We start from the raw sequence: 22,870 nt of genomic DNA on the forward strand, positions 1-22,870 counted from the left end.
GAGCCAGTCTAGTAGAGATGGTGGCAGCAGTACCACAGTGCAGCCTGTGAGGAAGGTGCACATTCCTAAAGACCTGGTGAAAGATTACAAGAGGGAAGATGACATATACTGGTGGTTTAACAGGTATGAGTCTGCTTCCACATGAATCTGGTCCCTGAAGCACATTCGGGGGTGGGTCTGTGGAATCACTTTGAGGTAGAGGGAAGGAATACTCTGACATCCTTAAGGGATCCTCAGGGGCTCACTTACTCTATAATGAAGGACACCCTACTCACAAGGTATGGTCTCGACCTGAAGCAGTACAAGGACAAGGTAAGGTTCTACAAAAAGAAGGAATCCCAAACATGGCTGTAAGGTGTTTACTCTTTTTCAAAGGTCACTGGATGGTTAGGTGAAGGGCAGTAAGGTCATAACTTTTGGGGGACTGTACCATTTGATTGTTTGAAAGCATCTGTATAGTCTTTGTTTTCTAGAGCTGTGCCAGCACCTGATTGACAGCAAGCTAACTGATCCCAGGAAGCTTGCGCAGGAAGTGGACCGTTGGGATTGCATCAGGGTCCAGAAGAGATATGGAGGAGACCACACCAAGGGTGGACAGGGTCCCTCTCAGAAGAATGGGGGGCTAAGGGTAAACAGAGAGGGGTTATCTAAAGGGCCCCAACCTAGTTCCCAGAGGAAGGATTCTCAGCCCACTTTTGAGAACAAACCATGGTTCTCCTAAGGGAAACTTACGGAGGGGCGTCCCCGCAAGTGCTTCCCATGTGACCAGGTGGGTCATGTAAGGAGGGACTCTAAATATCCCAAGGGTACACCGTCACCCACTGGTGCTCAGTCACAGGTTTTGGCCAGTGTAGCACTTGGGGAGGAGTTGGTTCCAGATGGGTGGGAGCCTGCTGAGATGACCCTTGTCTCACTAGGGGACAGTGAGATGTTCCAGAAAACCCTAGTGCCTGAGAACAGTAAGAAGTACAGGCAGTGGGTGAGTATAAAATAGACAGAGGGTGCAGGCTCTGAGAGACACAGGAGCCAGTGTGACCATAGTGAGGGGTCACATGGTGTCTGAAGAGCAGATAGATCCATGTTTACTTCACCAAGTAGTTGCAGTGGACAACTCAGAGCGCCTGTGCAGAGTGGCACAGGTTCCCTTTGATTGGGGAGGGTAGGTCTCAGGTTCCTTGAAAATAGCTGTGAATCCAACCATTCCTGTGGATTGTTTGCTTGGCAATGACCTGGAGCATTCCCCTTGGAAGGAGGTGGAACACAGGTCACACTTGGAGATGTTGAGTCTGCCTGGGTGGGTATGCGTATCTACCCGGTCCATGGCAGCCTGTCAAGGTATTTGGAAGCCTCTGGATCCTGAAACAGTGTCTCAGGGGTCTGCCAGTAGGAGGAAGGGCAAGGGGCACGGGAATCTGGCCCCAGAAGATCCCAACTGCTGCTCCTGGTGCCACACCAGAACTCTGGTTCTGTGTGGCCTACCGGGGTCTCAATGTGGTCAATAAGACTGATGTGCACCCCATCCCCTGAGCTGATGAGCTCATCGATCGGTTGGGAGCTGCCAAGTACCTTAGGACCTCTGACTTGAAGGGGGCCAAGGAGAGGTCAACATTTCCTACCCCAGATGGGCACTTCCAGTTTAAAGTGATGCCATTTGGGATGAAAATGCCCCTGCCACCTTTCAGAGATTGGTCAACCAGGTGTTGACTGGGCTGGATGATATCAGTTCAGCATACCTGGACGACATTGCAGTGTTCAGTTCCACTTGGGAGGAACACTTGCAGCACCTCTGCAGAGTGTTGGAGGCCTGGCAAAAGGCAAGCTTTACTATTAAGGCCAATAAGTGCCAGATAGGGCAGGGTTCAGTGGTGTATTTGGGACACCAGGTAGGGAGTAGCCAGGTGGAACTCCTTTAGCCAAAAATGAACACCATTTTTGCTTGGGAGCCTTCCAAGACCCAGAATGAGGCGAGGGCCTTTTTGGGCCTCATTGGCTATTACAGACATTTTGTCAAGGGGTATAGCACCATTGTTGCCCCCTTGAATAAGCTGACTTCCAAGAAGCAACCAAGGAAGGTGTTCTGGACAGTACCTGTGCTGAAGGCACCTGATTTCTCCAAGGAGTTTGTTGTGCAAACTATTGCCTCAGGGCATGGTATAGGAGCAGCGTTATTACAGCTAAATGAAGAGGGCCTACATCAACCTGTAGCCTTCAATAACAGTGGGTTCCTTCCCAGGGAAAGTAGGTAGACTGCAATACAGCATGAAGGTTTTGCTATGGTCTGGGCGCTGAAGAAGCTAAGACCTTACTTGTTTGGGACTCACTTTCGGGTTCAGACAGACCACAGGCCCCTCAGATGGTTAATGTAGATGAGGGGTGAGAAATCCAAAACTGTTGAGGTGGTCCATTTCCCTACAGGGGATGGATTTTACTGTGGCACACCGCCATGGTACAGAACACGGCAATGCTGATGGTCTGTCCTGATTCCTCAGCCTGAGTGATGAGAACTCCCATGAGGTTGGGTAGTTTCTCCCCACTTTCAGCTGGGGGGTACATGTGTAAGACTTGGCATCCTTGGCGTGGTCTCCCCTAACTTTTTTCCTCTGCTTCCCAGGTTGTTGGTGTGTGCTGGACTCTGTTTGTGCTGTTTTTGATACTATGGGCACTTTACCACTGCTAACCAGTGCTAAAGTGCAAGTGCTCCTATGTAAAATGTATGTATAATTGGCTATCCATGATTGGCAGATATGATTTACTACTAAGTCCCTAGTAAAGTACACTAGAGGTGCCCAGGGCATGTGAATGAAATGCTACTCGTGGGCCTGCAGCACTGGTTGTTCCACCCACATTTGCAGCCCTGTAAACATGGCTCAGACATGACACTGCAGTGTCTGCAGTTTTAAACTGCCAATTCGACTTGGCAAGTGTACCCACTTGCCAGGCCTAAACCTTCCCTTTTCTTACATATAAGACACCCTGGGGTAGGCCCTAGGTAGCCCCATGGGCAGGGTGCAGTGTATGTTTAAGGTGGGACATATACTAATTTGTTTTATATGTCCTGACAGTGAAATACTGCCAAATTCAGTTTTCACTGTTGCAAGGCCTTTGGTGGGAGCTGTGGAAAACAAAAATGTTTTATATATATGTTTACTATGTACTTGCAGGTGAGAGTGTTCATGTGAGAAAGTTTGTGCATTAGTGACAGTGTGTATGTAGGTACAAGCATGTGTGTGTGAACGAAAGTGAGTGAGAATCCGTGACAGGCAGTGAGGAGATTGTGTGAGTTTGCAGCCCAGATTTACTATTCTTTGATACAAGGCAATGCTGCAGCGAAGATGCAACAGTTCCTTGTATCAAAGGGAGAGAGAAAAGATAAAGAGCATTGTTTCTCTCCCTGTGTGCTGGTGTTTTTTGGCAGCCATGCACAATGCACACACTCTCCTTGAGCAATAGTGTAAAGGTGTGTGCATTCTCTGAACCACAGGTTTTGTACTGGAAGGTGACCCTTTCAGTACAAAACTATGCTTTAATGCTTCCCCCCTTTGTATGTGTGCTGTAAAAAGCAGCACACATGCAAAATTACAAAAGCATTGAGAAATGAAAACATCTCCCCTTTTTATGCATCCATCAAGGACTCATAAGATTGTGACACAAATTTCTCTACAAGTGTTTGTAGACAGGGATTTGTGTCAAAACCCATGTGTGGTTGCATGCACCTCCCATAAAACACCAACTTGATGCAAAAATAAACAAAGCACTGCATTGCACATTTTTGTGTTACTTTGGAATAAAAACCAGCGGAAATCAGGGTTTACTTTGGATAGTAAATCCCAATCTAACACTTAACAAGTTTACAAAAGTGATTTCAGAACACATAGAAAAGGAAAAACAAGGTGAAATAAAGGTATTTCTGTGTGTTGCACTTCTTTAGCCCTCCCTGGGGAGGCAAAGGCTTTTGATGCATACCCAGGTTTACGAAATCGCGTAAATCTGGGAAAGTGTCAAATGCCATGGGTGTTTTGTGGGAACACCCACCGTAATGCCCATGGCATGCCTCCCTATCACAGGGTGAGGCAACGCATCAACTTGCACTGCATTGCCGCAGTGCATATCTAGAAGGCCATGAAAAGTCATGCAGGGTGGCTTTACATGGCCTTGTAAATATGGCCCTGCAGTGTGTGTCACTGGACTGTCATGAAAAGTGATGTTCCTGAAGCTCAAAGGGGCTTGTAAATATGCCTTTGAGGTCTTACTACTGTTTGGTTAATATGTCTCCAAGTATCTTTGCATGAAATTGAAGAAAATTAACCCTTCTCTTTTCTACTATTTTTCAATGAAAATGTTCCATCTCTTGGGGGACGTGGCCAAGATGGCCAAAAGGAGCAGTAGGCACTTTATCCTGAAGTACCTCTGACCCGAATGGGGTGAGATGAAGGCATGCACCCACCACCAGCAGTGCATTTGGGCCCCACTGGAGTGGCTCTGACAGCTTCATGGAGACAGCTGAAGGATGGGAGCAAGACTTGCATTGTGTGGTCCTAAGAGGGGCACGGCCTCCTGAGTGGAGAGGCAGTCTGAAGCCAAAGTGAGGCAAGGGTAACCCGCTGAAGGCTGTGTGCATGGCAGAGGCAAAGACCGCTCAGAAGAGCATAACTGGGCAAAGGTGCCCACGGGAGATGGGTGCCCCTGTTGATGATCCCTGGGAGGGATTGGGGCTTGCCTCAGGGGCATCCCAATCCAGGTGCAGGGGGCTGATGAACCTGTTGGGAAAATAAAAAGATCCAGTGGATGCCCTGAAATGTAGCCCTGGATTGCAATGGGGCAGGGTTCCAGTTAATGGTGGGCTGGGGATGGCCCAAATGGCACCACAAGAATGAATAGCCCCAACCTCAGGACTAACCAGGGGCACCCTGGTGCCCACCTACAACAGGGCATTGCTGGAAGGGGCAGAGGACAGCCAACTGGTGCCAGCACCAGGGCCCAGCCCAGGAGTCCCCACCAATTAACTGCCTGAAAAACGCTCACCCTGGGTGGTATAATAAGGAACAACTGGCATTGTTGGAAGTCTTCGGGTAGGAGGACCTGCAGGAGTCCCTGGAATCTCATTGGATTGGAGAGAGATTGGGGCCACCAGGACAGTGATAGTGTAATCAAAATGCTCCAAAATGGCACCGCCAAGTGCAACACAGTCCAGAGTGAGCCCACTGCACTGGCACTGGGCAGATGAGAAGGACCCCCTGGAGGCTAGTAAGGCAATGATCCTGGCAGTGATAGGGGACACTATGACTGGGCTGGAGCATAATATTGAGGCAGTGGCATTGGATGTGGGCCTGTTGTATTCTGACCACAAGAAGCTTGCGGCCAAGTTTTCTGAGACAGAGAATACTTTGGCTGTGGTCTTGTCATTGGTGTCATAGGGGGCCTCTCAGATTAAGCAACTACAAAAGGCTGTACTGCACTTGATGAACCAATGAGAGTATGGCAAGGGCTACTCCAGGTGCAACAATGTGTGCTTGATCGGAATTCCTTCAAAGGAGGAAGGCTAGAGTGCTAACCTTTTTGTGGAATAATGGTTGTTAGAGATGGTGTTGGACGGGCAGGCTTCCAAAATGTACATGGTGGAGCAGCCCTACAGGAACCCTGAAAGAGGTCCTCCAATTGCCAAAGATAGTTAAATTGCTTAACTATAGAGACCATGCCACATCCTACAAATGGCGCGGTCACATGACCCATTGAGGATCCAGTAAATATACATCTAGGGACTCTCTGCAACAAAAATAGGTTCCTGTGGCAGGGAACATTTTCAACAACAAAAATTAAAGCAGAGCAAATCCCCACATGCAACCAAAACACATTATTAACCAATAATCATGGCTCAAGTCAAGAGATCAAACTGTATAGATTGTCCACTTTTATTTTGTTTTGACATCTCATTCAATGATCTAGTCAGATATTGTCCTACTACCAATCATCTTGTCTTATTAAAAAGAGAGCTAAGAAAAACAACACTCCATTATTCACTATGTAATCAAACACCCTCAAACATGTCACAATCACATATCCATTCTTCAATCTACATACATTTCATATCAAAGAATCCACTTAAAATCATATTGCAAACTTCTATATACATTATACAGTACAAAACACCAAACAATCCAATTAGATGAACTCTGTAGTTGTAAGTACACTCTTGTTACCAAATAATTACTCAAACAAATAGTAGTTGGACTGGATTCCTCAAATTATAAACTGTGTAACTTCAAATCCTGTTAATTGTCCATCTTAGCTTTCAAAAATATGAATTTTACTTCATCGCTATCATTTATATAGGTGGCTCTATAGGTACTTCATTTTCTATTACTTTTCCTTTTATCTTTCAGAAAAGAAGAATCTATAGAGAATTAGGGGCCAGATGTAGGTAGGCTTTTGCACCTCGCAAACGGCGAAAAACGCCGTTTGCGAGGTGCAAAAGCCCTCAAGCGATGCAGAAACACATTTTGCGAGTCGGAACCGACTCGCAAAATGTGTTTCCGACTCGCAAATAGGAAGGGGTGTTCCCTTCCTATTTGCGACTCGCACCGCGATTTAAGTTGATTTGTGACCGCGAAAGCGGTCACAAATCAACTCGCAGTTACCATCCACTTGAAGTGGATGGTAACTCATTCGCAAAGGGGAAGGGGTCCCCATGGGACCCCTTCCCCTTTGTGAATGCTCACAAAATTATTTTTTCAGAGCAGGCAGTGGTCCTATGGACCACTGCCTACTCTGAAAAAAACCGAAACAAAAGGTTTCGGTATTTTTTTCTATTTGCAGCTCGTTTTCCTTTAAGGAAAACGGGCTGCAAAGAGAAAAAAAAAAACTGCTTTATTTAAAAGCAGTCACGGAGATGGTGGTCTGCTGTCTCCAGCAGGCCACCATCCCCGTGAGTGCCTAGACTCGCTATGGGGTCGCAAACTGCGACCCACCTCATAAATATTTATGAGGTGGGTCTTTGCGACCCCATAGCGAGTTGCAGAAGGTGTCTGAGACACCTTTCTGCATTCCAAATTGCGACTTGCAATTTGCGAGTCGCAGGGACTCGCAAATTGCAAATCGCAATTTGGAATCTTTCTACATCTGGCCCTAGGTGGCCTATTCAAAGATCCCCAGATGAAACCTACTCAAATGAAAGGGGGCCACCATGTACCGCAACTATGCCTAGACATTAAGGCACACATTCATACACCCCCGCAATGGGAGGAGGATCCACAGAGGAGTGAAAATTACTGTGGAACTTATTCTTAAATCATCTTATCAAGGTTTTCCGGTGCTTTTTTGTGTATTGTTGAGGAGAGGGAGGCTTATTGTGTGTGTGGTGGGGAGGCAGGGGGTTAGGTTATTATTATACATACTGTCAAAAATCTTGTATATAAAGAGTTCCAATTTTCATCAGCGATCGCTCAAGTAAGTAGCTACATATTTACAGCTCATAAAATTCATATCAACTTCGATCAGCACACAATTTCCCAGTAAGCAAGAAAATGCCACACTTGAGCACTGGAAGAAGACATGGCTTATTTATGTTATGTTATTTGTATAGTGCACATCTCACCGAGGAGGATATTCAGGCATTAGAACAAAGGGCCTGACTTAGACATTGGCAGAAGGAATACTTTGTTGCAAATGTGCCAGATATCTTGTCCGCCATATTATGATCCCCAAATGATAGAATGGGATTGTGATATTGTGGATGGGATATCCATATCATTTATGATGAAGTTTTGTCCCCCACTGACTTCTAAATCAGGCCCAAAAGGAGAGGACTGTGCTGGTTGAGCCGGTAGTCTAATAAAAAGCTTTGGGATCAGTCTCTTGTAGAAGTTAAAGACTGAGAAGTGGCTCTGGTGTCCGGCGGGAAGTCTTTCCATTCTCTTGTATGAGACAGCGCAGACTGCCAACTGCTAGAGCTGGAGCTGCTGACTTTGGAATATGGAGAACCAGTTTGAATTTTGACACTGGCTCAACATTTTGAGATTCTGGGCAAATTACTTAATATACCTGTACCTTAGGAATAATGTGCAATATTGTCTTGTTTCTTCATGCCTAAATGACTTTGGGCTTATAAAAAAAATCACTATATATTTATTGTTAATGGAACCTTTTAAGAAGATGAACGATGTACTTCTTTAAAGTGACTCACTCAATATATTGTTTCACATGCAGGCTGTTGTTTGGTAATAAAAAGCTATTTTGACACACCAACCATGTAGGAAAGTACCCACTTTTTGCCATGGTTATCACGATTTTCTGCCTGGTGTCAGTGTGTTTGACTGCTAACCAGGACCCCAGTGATTAGGCTCTCTCTCCTCTAAATGTTGTCACTGCATACTGGTAGCCCAGTATTTCACCAAAAATGTACATACTGTTGCCCCCTTATACATCCCTAGTATATGGCATCTAGGTACCCAGGGCATTGGGTGCATGCACCCTTTCACTGCCATTTACACTGCACCAGGTCACTTATAAGTGACCCCTATAGCTGGCCCTTCAGCCCTAAGGGCAGGGTGCTGAGTACCTGTGTGTGAGGGCAAACCTGCACTAGCAGAGGTGCCCCCAAGACCTCCAAGACCATTTTCCCGGACATCATGAGTGCAGGGATGCCATTTTACATGTGCACTGGGCATAGGTCACTACCTGTGTCCAGCTACATAATGGTAACTCCAAACATAGGCATGTTTGGTATCAAACATGTTGAAATTATTCCCCAATGCTTTTTCAAGCATTGGTTGTATGATTCCATGCACTCTGGGGGCTCCTTATAGGACCCCCAGTATTGCCATTCCAGCCTTGTGAGGTTTTCCAGGCAGCCCCAGCTGCTGCCACCTCACAGATAGGTTTCTGCCCTCCTGATGCTTGAGCAGCTCAAGCCCAGAAAGGCAGAACAAAGGATTTCTTTTTGGAGAGGGGTGTTACACCCTCTCCCTGTGGAAATAGGTGTTACAGGCTTGGGAGGAGTAGCCTCCTCAAGCCTCTGGAAATGCTTTGAAGCACATAGATGGTGCCCTCCTTGTATAATCCAGTTTACACCAGTTCAGGGTTCCCCTGTCCATAACCATCCCAGGGGTGCTGCTCAGAGCTCCTCCAGAGGATCCCTGGGTTTTGCTATCTTGAATTCCAAGTTGGCAGGGCACTCTGGGAGCATCTGAGTGCCAGTGCCAGCAGGTCACATCAGAGCCCTCCCCTCATAGGTGCTTACCCATTTAGCTGACCAATCCCTCTTGCAGGGCTATTTAGGGTCTCTCTCTTTGGTGGTTCTTCCGATTCGGATTGCAAGACTCCAGCAGAAATCCTCTGAATCCTTTACTTCACCTTCTTGCCAAAGAAACTGCATCTGGACCCTCCAGGAACTCTACAAACTGCAACAAAGAAGCAAAGATTACCTCTGCAACATTTTATCTTCAGCTCCTGCCAGAAACTGCAACTGTTTCCAGGTCATGCATCCTTCGAGGACAGCCTGTCTTCAGCCTGCACCAGAAGAATGAAGGAATCTCCCTTAGAGTGAAGGAGTCACTTCCCTGCTTCAGCAGGCACCCCTCTGCAATGATGACTGGTGGCGTAGGTCCCCTCTCCTGATGAAGTCTGTGGATCCAGTTTCATGGTGGTGGACTGAAGTGGTCCCGATGGTACTGACGTCCTACTGTCCAACTTAGGTGGAGGTAAGAGCTTGCCTCTGTAAGCAAGACAGTATCCCATGCACTACGTGTTTTTCAGTTGCTAAGGCTTGTTGGCGTCCTTCCACTACATTTTTCATGCACTGTGGAGCTCCGGCCCCAGCACTCTATTGTGTGATGCACAGCTTCCTGAGTGGTTTTCAGGCTGCGTGGGATCCCTTGTTGTAGTGCTGCGTGGGCCTCCTTTTTCACCTTCTTGTCCCCATGCTGTGGGACTCCTGTGTGTGCTGCCTGGTCTTCTGAGGGCTCTCTGAGTTGCTGAGAGCCCCCTCTGACTCATCCTCCTGGGTAGATTCCACCAGGTACCTCCTGGTCCCAGGCAGCACCATTTTCTGCTAACCGCGAACTTTGTGTGTGCCTAGGATTGTTGGCAGAATCCAGCAATGCAAACCAGACTGCAATCATCCATCCAGTGTGGGACATCTACTGCGCCAACCAGAAACCTGCATCTGTCTTCTTGGGTGCAGTACTGACTGTTGTTCTTCACTGGTGGTTCTTCTTTTGCACCTTCATCCGGGTAAGCAGGGGCTCCTGTTCTCCCTGGACTCTTCAGTGCTTCTTAGAAATTGGCCCTCTTCTTCCACAGGTCTTTAGGTCCAGGAATCCATCACTGGTGTCTTGAAGTTTCTTCTGGTTCTTGCAATATCTTCTTTCTTGTGTGTTCTAGGAAAGCTACTGGGCTCTGGGGTAGGTTCTATTACTTACCTTTGGTGTTTGCTAATACTCCCAGCGCCCCTCTACACACTACACTTGCCTAGGTGGGAAACGGACATTAGCATTCCACTTTCTTAGTATATGGTTTGCATTCCCCCAGGACCAAGGGAGTATAGTCTCTATGGTATTTTTGGCATTTGTGTCACCAAAATACAGTACCTTTATTTTTGTAACACTGAGTAATTTCTTTCATGTGTGTGGGTAGTGTGTGACGACAGTGGTATTGCATGAGCTTTGCATGTCTCCTAGTTAGGCCTTGGCTGCTCATTCACACTACCCCTAGAGAGCCTGGCTTCTAGACACTGTCTGCATTTCACTAATAAGGGTTAACTGGACCTGGTGTAAGGTGTAAGTACCTTAGGTACACAGTACAAACCAGGCCAGCCTCCTACAAACCATCAATGTTTTACTGAAATAGGTACTTTTAATAAGTATGAAGTATTAAGTAATAAATAAAGCCAGACTTTACAGCTGTTTAATGTCAATCCCTGACACTTAGGGCCTGATTTAGATATTGGAGGAATCGGTCCAGCCATCTCTTTTCTGTCAGATTTCCAATCTGCCCGCTGTATTAGATGTTGGCGGTCCCAAAGATAAAAGACCACAAAAGGCCTGCCAACTCCTCCAGGAATATCCACCTGTGTCGACAGCGCAATTGGATATAGTGGCAGGACTCCAGCCACTTTTCCTGCCAATCAAATTATGATGTGCTTTCCAATCAAGGCAACTGTGGTGGTGTAACCATCTCACTTGAGTTAGTGAATTGGTAGGGAAATGGGGTAAAAACCTCCCTTTTTTTACAATTTCCACTTCGGTGTTCGACTGGACCTAACTCTGCAAGATCTGCTGTTCCTGCTGCCACTGGTCCACGAGGGAAATACAACCCCAGTCATTGCTGGACTCGAAGTTAAGCATTACATATAACTAGTGAACGTTGTTTGGTCACTTAACATTAGCTTGGAACCACTGCAGTGGGACACGTTACATACATATTTATGAAAATAACTAGTGACATGCATGTAAACTATCTGTATCAGACATTATTGTAGACCCACCAGTACACATTACCAAATGAATGCTTGCACCAAAATAATAACATCACAATTGTAAACCAAGTTCATGTGTGCACTTTGAAATGGGACCTGTAAGTAAAATATACTGCTTCCAGATGTGTATGTGAGTCAATACATGCATATCAATGGGATAACAATTAAATTCCAATGACATAATGAATTGTATTGCACTACACAATGTGGGACACTGTGCAAAAGCTGGACTCAAGTCATCACACATGTACTCCTATTCTCATGTATATTATTTTAGTAATGTATCTCATGTGTCAGTGAAAAATGTTTAGATAGTGCAATTTCCCCTGGCTCTGTTGCCCTTCACTAGTCTCCTGCATTTAGTCCAGGGGTGTCTTCCTCATGGATGGACATCTATTGGGCACATGTCTGACCCCTTAAAGCTTTTTTTGGGAGGTGTGTGAGTGGATTGGCTGGTTGTGGTAGAGGTAGATGGAGTGTGTAATGTATCTGTGTCTGTATGTGTGCCACTTGCATGTGGGTCTGACATTTGTGATGTATGATTGGTTGTGTGTTGCGGAGCACAACATTCAGGTGAGTGTTATTTTTGTGTTCTGGTCATTGTGATGTGTGTAGGTTTGCTTTTTTATGTGTGTGTTTGTGTAGCTGAGTGTGTCATTGTGTTGCTAGTTGTTGTTCTATTGTACATGGGTGTAGAATCAATAATGTGCATATGATGTGTTTCGGATGTATGCCATTGTGTGTTTTCTACATGTACATGTGTTGTAGTGGGATGGCAAAGGACCACTGTGTGGATGTTGTGTGTTATAGAGTGTGTAATTCAGGTGGACACATATGGCTAAAGTACATGGGGGGTTACAAGCATGTTTTCCATAGCTACTGCCATTGTACAATGTACATTGGCTCCCGCAATGCACTCCTCAATCCACCCCCAGTACAATGCCTGCAGAACTGTAACATCTAAATATGGTCAGTTGGAACCCGCCAGCCTGATGGCCAGGGAGCACACTCTGTTGAGGCACTCAGCAGCTTAGCCGCGATACATCTAAATACAGCTTTCATAACTATGTCAACTTGACGGAGTACTTGGGTCCTCCCCAGCAGGTTGAGAGCAGTAAACCCCGTCAAGATCTAAATCAGGCCCTTAGTAAAGTGTAGTTAGAACATAAAGGGCAAATAAAGAAATCAGGGCATTTAAAAAAATCAAAGTAATATTTGACTTACCATTAACAGGTCTCATCCTCACAGGGTGGTGGCCAAAGTGGCATTTACGAATCCAAACTAGCGCGACGGCTGCAGCATCATCGCTCCACCTCTAGTTAAAAAGAGAAATACCTTGTTTGAAGCAATTGTGCAAGAAATTAATACATGAAACCACTTATGAGACTAAGGGCCTCATTATGACCCTGGCGGGCGGCGGAGGCCGCCCGCCAGGATCCCGCCCTCCAAATTACCGCGCCGCGGTCAAAAGACCGCGGCGGGTATTACAAGTTTTCCCCTGGGCTGGCGGGCGGTTCCAGTAAAACCGCCCGCCAGCCCAGGGGAAAACGACCTTCCCACGAGGATGCCGGCTCATAATCGAGCCGGCGGAGTGGGAAGGTGCGACGGGTGCAGTGGCACCCGTCGCGTATTTCAGTGTCTGCAAGGCAGACACCGAAATACTTTTCGGGGCCCTCTTACGGGGGCCCCTGCCGTGCCCATGCCATTGGCATGGGCACGGCAGGGGCCCCCAGGGGCCCCGCGACCCCCCCTACCGCCATCCTGTTCATGGCGGCTTTCCCGCCATGAACTGGATGGCGGTAGGAGGGGTCAGAATCCTCATGGCTGCGGAGCGCGCTCCGCAGCCATGGAGGATTCCAAAGAGCAGCGGAAAGTCAGCGGGAGACCGCTGACTTTCCGCTTCTGACCGCGGCTGAACCGCCGCGGTCAGAATGCTCATTGGAGCACCGCCAGCCTGTTGGCGGTGCTCCCGTGGTCCGTGGCCCTGGCGGCCACCGGCCGCCAGGGTCAGAATGACCCTCTAAATAGCCTATATACTTACCATAATTTGTTTTAGCCTATAACATATAAACATGTAGTAAGGAATTTCATCTGGCCAATACTTTTTTCATAATGCTGGAGCAAACAGATTGCATATACTTAAGTATTATGGCTACAGACATGCAAAATTGTGGTAGTTTTTTTCACAAAGTTTCACTACATTTTATGGAAATGTGACAAAATTAAAAACATCATGGAAGATACTGGCATGAGGTGGTCTGAATACTTAGGGCCTGATTTACATTTTGGCAGACGGGTTAGTCCGTCACAACTGTAACGGATATCCCATTCACCAAAATAGAAATCCCATTATTTACCATGGGATTTATATTTTGACGGATGAAATATCCGTCACCGTTGTGATGGAATTACCCGTCCGCTGAAATCTAAATCAGGCCCTTAGTGTATTTTGGCAAAACATCTTCAGCATGATCCAGGCTCCCAAGTGCAAACATTCTACAACATTTCATAATTTGAGATGTCAAGAAACTTCACACATTTTGCATAACATGAAATTAATGAATTGCACTAATTTCACTGACATAATTTGCATTTCACCCACACCAGAATTTGAACACTCAACTGTAGGAAATTGGATCATCATTTGGAGTGCATGACTACCCACCTCAGGGAACAATCTGAACCATTATCAGAAGGATCCCCCAAAGTTACACAATTAATCTAAGCTCATCTCACAGGCAGCTATGGCACAGAACAGACAGCCTTAACTTAAGACAAAATGTAAAGTATTTAGTACCAAAACAGTAATAAATTCGAAATGTAAAACAATAAAAATTCCAACCTAGATTAGGAACAAAAGAGTAAAATTCTCAAAATGACATGACAGTAAAATGACAAAATCCAATAAGGGGAATATGTGATATGTATTTTTAAAGTTTTATGTTGAAATAGTGCCAAGAAACACAAACTGCCAATGATAGTCAATGGTCATGGTAGACTGAGGCCTAGAGGCAATTTGATGCTGACTGCAATGCAGTACGTTTCCGATCCAAAAACTAGGTTTATCCTGGTCAAAGATTTTACCTTTTGACTTTAGTCCTTTAAGTCCCAATCCATCTCAAGAGTACACTTCTAAAGCTCCCCAGGATCTCAGTGGAGGCACTTAGAGACTCGCAGTGTGTCTGTTAGTGGACAAATTGCAGGAACTAGCACAGGTCCAGATGCCACTGGTCCACTAGGCAGTTGGAGAAAAAAGGCCTCTTGTAGCTTGTGTGTCCGTGTTGCATTAACATGATGTCAGTCTTATGACCCTTGGAGTCCACTTCTTTGTTCTGTGTACGAGAGAGGGCAGGTCCAGTCCTTTCAAGGTGCTCCTTATGTCACAGAGAGTAGGTTTGATCCTCTTCTGATCTTTCACACATCCTGGGGTGTTCTGGGTGCCTGGAGATGCCACATTTCTGCTTGGAACAGGCAGATGGGTGGGAATGACTTCTGGGCATGTCCTAACCAATGTCGAGAAGTCCCTTGGGCCAATCCTACCCACTTTGGGCATTTTCATGATAGCAGAGTTCTTTGCCCACACCTAACTTGGTTCTGAGGGCTGAGGGTGTGTGTGTAAGGTATACTTTGAAAATACTAGTGCCCTCCCATATCTAACACCAAAGTCTATTTTGAAGCAGCCGCTGCACCCTCAGTAAACTCAGAGGCAAATGTCTGCTAAAACAAAGCAGGGTGCTTGGGCAAGAATTGTTTAGAAATCCTGTTTATGCTCTTTCCAACACACCAAAGTGTTATATGTAAAACCCTAGCAAACCTGTCAAGCAGGATTAGACACTGTTATATCAAAAAAAGACCTACAGTGATTGGATACTGTCAACATCAGGGCAGTGCGTGCTCTATGGGAGACTGGAATGCAAAAACCCAGCACTTGAAATAAGCTTCTTGAACTAACTCCTGGCTCCTGGTGGGACTATGAGTCCCAGGAGCATCCGCCGACCGGAGGGGGCTGGGCCCTGCATCGCGGGCGCTTCAAAGCGCGCCGCAACACCCCGGGGCATCTTCTTGAACTAACTCCTGGCTCCTGGTGGGACTACGAGTCCCAAGAGCATTCGCCGACCGGAGGGGGCTGGGCCCTGCATCGCGGGTGCTTCAAAGCGCACTGCAACACCCCGGGGCATCTTCTTGAACTAACTCCTGGCTCGCCACAACACCCCGAGGCATCTTCTTGAACTAACTCCTGGCTCCTGGTGGGACTATGAGTCCCAGGAGCATTCGCCGACCGGAGGGGGATGGGCCCTGCATCGCGGGCGCACAAAGCGCGTCGCAACACCCCGCTGCGCTGGCAAAGCCCGGGCCAAGGGCGGGCCCTTCTGTGCCCGTCAGAAGGCCGGGCTGGGCAATCCCCCTTTGTTGTAAGGTAGGATATTCTACATTTTAACTCCGTGTAGACACCTCCTCTTTCCAGGCTTTCAGGTATCTTTAAGTTTTAGCGAGCTGCTCCTATGGGGAAACGTAAGGCCAAAAATAGCCCGTCAGGGGGAAATGCTCAGCCCAAGATTCCTAAGTTGTTCAAAACATCTTGCGCTCCGTCTGGCTGTGTGGCAGATGATATTGACATTTTAATAGAGGAAGTGGAGGCCTTGTTGACTAAAAAAGATAAAGATCCATAGAAGTGTTTAAAAAATGGCTCCCTCACAACTTTCCTAAAACCCTTTGATAAGGGAAAGATCCCTACCAGTGATGTCATCACGAGGCTCCCGCCTTGCCAAAGTAATGGGGGCCTACATGGAGCCTCGTCAAGTGTGGAGGAAACTCCAGCCAGAAGTGTGATTGTCCATGAGATCCTGTGTTCAAACCGTTTCTCTGTTCTGGAGTCCCTGGGCCATAACGATGATCTGGGTGTCTCTAATGATCAAGCTACAAGTCAACATTCTATTCTTTCCACCCAGAAGGACTTGTTAACTCTTGTTGTAGAATTAAAAGAAGAAGTGAAAGCCCTAAAGACTTCTTTAGCTGAGGTCTTGTCTCTACTTCGTTCTAAAAGTACCTCCATGGAACTTTGCAATCTAAATAATCATGAGCCATCCACTAAAACCAGGCCTTGCAAAGCACCTGTACCTAGGGAAATCAAGGTAATCAAGGAAAAATCTTCACTACAGGCACTTAGTGCCCAGGTTCAGGCAAACTCTGCTTCATCATCTGGCCATAATAGTCCCTTTGGAGCAAAAAATCCTCACGTGCCAACATTGGCCCATCCAAAGCATACAAGGGTTGTAAATCTTGCACAAAATGCACTCCAGCCCAGAGACTGTGATTATTCAATTTATATGTGCAGGGTTCCCTCCGTAGTAACAGATACTAAAGAAGACATGATGTCCCTAAAAGATAAAGTTATACACTGGATTCGGCATACCCGCCAATGCAGCTCTGTAATACACTCAGACATAGGGCCTGATTCTAACTTTGGAGGACGGTGTTAAACCGTCCCAAAAGTGGCGGATATACCACCTACCGTATTACGAGTTCCATAGGATATAATGGACTCGTAATATGGTAGGTGGTATATCCGCCACTTTTGGGACGGTTTAACACCGTCCTCCAAAGTTAGAATCAGGCCCATAATCTTTGCCCAGCGATATCCCGCATCGGAGGGTCAATTTGATACGATAAAGCTGATGTTATCTACCCCAGATCTGGTAAGGGGTCTTCTATCTCTAGAAACGTGAAACCCTTTGAAAAATGGCTCGAAGATCTATTTCAAAAGTTGCTGGCCTAAAGATGACCATGTGTCAATTATGAACTCACTAGCCCCTAAGAGACCCTTGGTCCAATCCAACAACCAGGATAGTCCCCCCGTGAATGCTTCAACAACACTAAAGAGTCCTGTCCAATTACTCCTGGCAGATGAATCTGATTGACTTATTCCTGAATGGGACCAAAGGGAGTTCCTCAACCCCTCATCTCCTGGGGAAAAGGGGGCCCCACCAGAGCCTCCCGCTGAAAGGACAGAGAAATCTCCATTGCCAGGCATAAAAAACATTTTATTTAATTCTACCTCTAAAAACTCAAATGGTAATATGTGTAGTCCCACACCTCCACTGAAGAAGAATGTAAGCGATGGGTATTTAACTCCAAACCTTTTGTTATGGAATTTGGCAGTAATTCGTACTAAATTAGCTGATCCAGACTGGAGGGTCTACATCGACATTTTTGATATTTGTTTTTTTCAAGAAACATGGATGATAGATAATGTATTTAGGCAAGGTTTTAAATCCTACTGCAAATCAGCAAGCCCCTCCCCGATGGGGAGACCTGCTGGAGGGCTTATTATATGGCTGAAGACCACAGTCAAGGGGAAAATTAAAGAAATTGAAGTGGACTCAGAGGACATATTGGCCTTATCCATACAGCAGAAGTGCGATTCTCTTCTATTATGCGTAAACATTTACAATAGACCAGGTCCCCCAAACAAATTGTCCAAAACCTTCTACGTATTAAATGCTCTAGTTTCAGAACATATAAGTTCACACCTTATTTTTATTGTAGGGGACCTAAATGTAACACTTGAACCAAACTGTGCTTTCTCAGAAGTAACTCAATTAGAGACGCAGTACGGAATATCCCGCCTTTTTCCTCTCTAAAGAAACAGGCCAAATCAAATAGTAGAGTGCTCCAATGTATTCACTTTATGATCACTCATGGCCTTTGCCCCGCGAACAGCAGTTTTCCCTCGGACACACCTGCTAAGCACACTTTCTTTAGAGGCCAGTAGAGTAGCACATTGGATTATGCGGTAATTGATACAAGAATTTGGTTCTGCATACATGATATGCATGTAGGAAGACAGTATACTAGCGACCATGCCCCAATTCTAGTCACCTGCGAGGGCCTAATTCTAGAAAACGAAGATACCTATTGTAACAAGAGAGTTTCCCTGCCCATAAGCACTCTCCTCTAACAAGCGCACCCTGAAATGGGAGTGCTTCCAAAAGTCAACCAAATTGCGGAAGACTGTGGGGGTCATTCTGACCCTGGCGGTCGGCGGTGAAGCAGCGGTAAGACCGCCAACAGGATGGCGGTCTTTTTTCATGTATTCTGACCATGGCGGTTACCGCCATGGTCAGCCGCCGCTTCACCGTTCCGACCGCCACGGCGGGAACGACCGCCGGGCTGGAGACCTGGGTCTCCAGCCCGGCGGTCGTCACATACTGCCGGCGGTATTCCAACCCGCCTGACCCCGGCTTACCGCCATGGATTTCATGCGGTTGGGGACCGCCATGCGATCCATGGCGGTAAGCACTATCAGTGCCAGGGAATCCCTTCCCTGGCACTGATAGGGGTCTCCCCCACCCCAACCCCCACCCCGACTCCCTCCCCTACCCCCCCACCACCCCTGCCACCCCCAAAAGGTTGCAGGACCCCCGTCCCCCACCCCGATCCCCAACATATACACACACATACAGGCACGCATTCATGCACATACACACACCCCCCGCATTCATGCACGCATTCATGCACATACACACACCCCCCCACATTCATGCACGCATTCACACGCCCCCTCAATATACACACACGCACACCCCCATGCACGCACACAACTCACAACACCCCCCCACCCCCCTTCCCTAGCGGACGATCACCTTACCTGTTCCTGGTGATCCTCCGGGACGGAACGGGCAGCTCCGCTGACACCGAAACGCCAACAGAACACCGCCACAGCAAATCACAGGTCGTGATTCGCTGGGCGGTGTTCTGTTGGCGTGGCGGTGGAGGTGGAGCTACCTCCACTTCCCCGCCTGCCGCCAGTATGGCTGTTGGCGGCTCTTCGTCCGGAAACAGGCAGAGCGCTGCCAACAGTCAGAATGGCCCATGCGGAAGACCGCCAGCACTGGTGGTCTTCCGTACGGCAGTCCCTCAGCGGTCTATTGAAAAGACCGCCGAGGTCGTAATGACCCCCTATGTATGATATAGTATCAACACATCAGCTTGTGGAAACCCCCTCTTTCTATTCTCCAAATGAGATCCTGAGTCTCCATACGGCCTTATTTGTTACCCTTTGGGATCTTTTCCTAAAAACTAGTAAAGAAGTCAAACACCCGGTGCGCTTCTGTCACAGGTGGTTCGACAAAACATGCAGGGTTGCTAAAAACGGCCTGACCAAAGCGATAAAATTTTGAGATAAAACCCTGATAACCAATGCTAGGCGAGATTATGCGTTAACAATAAAGCATGCCAAAAATAACTGGGAAATGGAGGCCTGGCAGAATCTACTGATAGCAGCCAGGGAAAAGCACACAAAACGCTTTTGGTCCCTGGTAGCTTCCAATGGGCGAAACCAGGACCATAGACTTGACTGCCATATCCCCGCTGATACTTGGGTTGATCACTTCACAAAACTCTATGAAGAGGAAGTTCATGATCCTGAGGTGTACAAAATGGGTTCTCTCTCCGAGAACAACCCTATGCCATTTACACTATCTGAAACGAGAAAGGCCATTAGGGCCCAAAAAGCGGGAAAGGCTCCTGGTCTCGATGGCATTCCGGCTGACTTATATAAATCTGACCCAGAGATATGGGTCCCATATATAAATAAAGTATCAAATGCAGTCTTGGCCACCGGAAATTATCCTCGCACCTGGAGGGGTGCTATCCTTATACCTATTTATAAAAAGGGAACTAGATCTGACCCAATAAATTACAGGCCAATTAGTCTTTTGGATAACCTCCCAAAAATATTCTGCCATCAGATTCTGATGAGAACCAAGGTATGGATGCAAGAATCACAAATTCTCAGCGACTTCCAAGCTGGTTTTAAGGAAAAAATTAGCACAATCGACCAGATATTCAGATTCCTCACGATTAAATGGAAGTCTGTGGACCTGGAAGGAGGGAAGCTATTCGTAGCTTTCGTGGACCTTAGATCTGCATTTGACTTGGTCCCACGCCAAAAGCTATGGGAGGTAGTAGATAGAGTAGGACTCACCTGTACGCTACTAAATACAATGAAAAGCTTGTATAATAAGACCTTTGCTAAAGTTAGATGGGGAGCAAATGGGGAAGTATCAAGAGAGATCCCAATTAAAAAGGGAGTGAGACAAGGGTGTGTTTTGGCCCCAACCCTCTTCTTAATATTTATAAACGCTTTTATTCCTTATCTATTTGCTTGTGATAATGATGCCTCCAAACTAGGGGGGGTGAAGACACCATGCCTGCTCTTTGCGGACGATACATTATTGTTATCCCAAACTGCTTCCGGTTTAACAAACTTACTCCAAAAATTCACGTCCTTCTGTAAAGACCACGGTCTTGAAGTTAATTCTACGAAAACAAAGTATATGATCTTTGGTCATAACAAACACAAAGTAAGAAAGAGCATCTTTACGGAAGGGGTAGAGCTGGAGAGAGTTGCTGAATTTGTGTACTTGGGGGTTAGACTGAAGGATACGCATAGATGGCAGGCTCAGATAACAAGGGCACACATGTCACTGAAGCAGAACCTGGGTGGTGTACTGAGATTTTCAAATAGGTCCCCTAGGTTCGCAATTACTCCAGCAATGGAAATATACAAGCTAAAAGCCAGAGGGAACGCTCTTTATGGAGCGGAGCTCTGGGGACATGGTAACGTAAAGGATTTGGAGATTGCTGAAAACTCTTTTATAAAGTCTATTCTCAGAATACCCACTAGTTCCCCTACGTTGTCTGTCCGCATGGACGTGAACTTAGACTCTATTGCACATATAGCAGCGCTGAAACCAATATTATACTGGATCAGAATATGGTCCTTGGATACACTTAGCCCGTAGAGGACATGGCTGAAAGCTCTGATTAGTGAAAACTACATGGAAAAAATCCCTTGGTGCAAGTACGTTAGGGCTAGTCTGACTAACCGAGGGTTGGCCCATTTCTGGATGGTCCCTAATGATTTACCCAAAAATGCTGCACATGTTGTAAAGGATGTATATTGGCGGTGGCTAAGATTGGGAAAATTAGCAGAGGTCCCTTTAGGTAGTTTGACAGATAAGTTTACATCAGTCAAATGTCACTACGAGTTTGAATCATATATGGATCTGATTACATTCCCTCGAGCCCTCTGTCCGATGGGCTGCTGCCTTCCTGAATGTAGTGCACATATACTATTCCATTGTCCTGCTTATGATAAACAACGAATCAAATGGATTGTACCTCTTTGTAGAATCATGGGCTTCCAGAATCGTTTTACTGCCCTTAAAATGTTTAGGTCTAATAACGAGGGCATGGTGGCATTTGCCTTAGCAAGCTATGTAGATGTAAGCTGGCGTGCTAGAACAAAAATGTTAAAGTAATCTCATTAATAGGAGCCCATAATGGGAATGCTTTGTACTTTTATTCTACCTGTCGTTTTTAACTAGGAATATATTTGCTTTACGATATTTATTATGGAAAAGTTTACATTTTTTTTCCCGATTTTATATGGCATGATCTTAAAGGGAAAATGTTTTATATTCTAGGACTTTTATCCACAGTCTATTTTTGTAAAATTGTGTTTTTTTGTGATGTGCTTTTATGGTATTTGTGTCTTACCGAAATAAAGATAACGATGATGATGATGATGATGATGATATTAAATGAAATCAATAGAATAAAAGGAAGGAGATAACGTAATTCTGCATTATGTTGATATGATTTTGTTTAACCTTTTGCATTGCAGAGTTTAATCCTGAAGATTTATATTCAATGTGCTTGTAAATACTGTTAATTTGCAATGTATTGCTGTAGGCTTTCAGAGTGTGTCAGGGTGTGGTCCCTTTCCAGGGCCTTCTAGAAGCTATCTCTGCAGCATGACTGGGTGTGGTTTGTGAGCTGGGCCAGACTCTATATAAGGGAGCCAGCCCAGCTCCACGTGCTCACTATTCAGAGGTCCCGGTGAAGAGCTGCAGCAACTTCCTGAGCTCCCGTTCCGGAGGCCTACCTTGACCTTCCAGGCCTTTGCCCTTCATTGTATTGGTGATCCTTGATCAGGGCGGTAAGACGGAGGTCGGGCTGGGCCCCCATCCCGTTTTCGAAGGCATTCGAGTTTTTGGGCCTAGTTTTCATGTTGGAAGATTTTTCCTTGTGCGTATGAATGTGCTCGTGATTTCTGGCACTTACATGTTGATATTCGAATCGGCAAGACGCGCAATTCACTCCTTGCATTTAACTCTTGATACTCATTGTGCGCTACCATTTCTTGGCATTTACAGGGTGGCATTTGAATCGGCAAGACGCACAATTCATTTTGTGCATTTAACTCTTGATACTCATTGTGCACTACCATTTCTTGGCATTTACATGGTGGCATTTGAATCGGCAAAACGCACGATTCATTCCTTACATTTAACTCTTGATACTCATTGTGCGCTACCATTTCTTGGCATTTAC

At 46.2% G+C, this 22,870-nt stretch overlaps 1 protein-coding gene across 3 annotated transcripts in view; it reads right to left on the bottom strand.

The window, feature by feature from the left end:
* The window catches only part of LOC138296728 (cysteine-rich venom protein-like), a 225,900-nt gene that overhangs the window by 117,104 nt on the left and 85,926 nt on the right, over positions 1 to 22,870 (bottom strand). For all 3 annotated transcript variants that reach the window (XM_069236131.1, XM_069236132.1, XM_069236133.1), the window contains exon 4: positions 12,695 to 12,785. In XM_069236131.1, the coding sequence (XP_069092232.1) occupies positions 12,695 to 12,785 (91 nt within the window). The remainder of the gene's footprint in view (positions 1 to 12,694; positions 12,786 to 22,870) is intronic.

This window comes from Pleurodeles waltl, chromosome 5 (genome assembly GCF_031143425.1).
Source record: "Pleurodeles waltl isolate 20211129_DDA chromosome 5, aPleWal1.hap1.20221129, whole genome shotgun sequence".
Lineage (NCBI taxonomy): Eukaryota > Metazoa > Chordata > Amphibia > Caudata > Salamandridae > Pleurodeles > Pleurodeles waltl.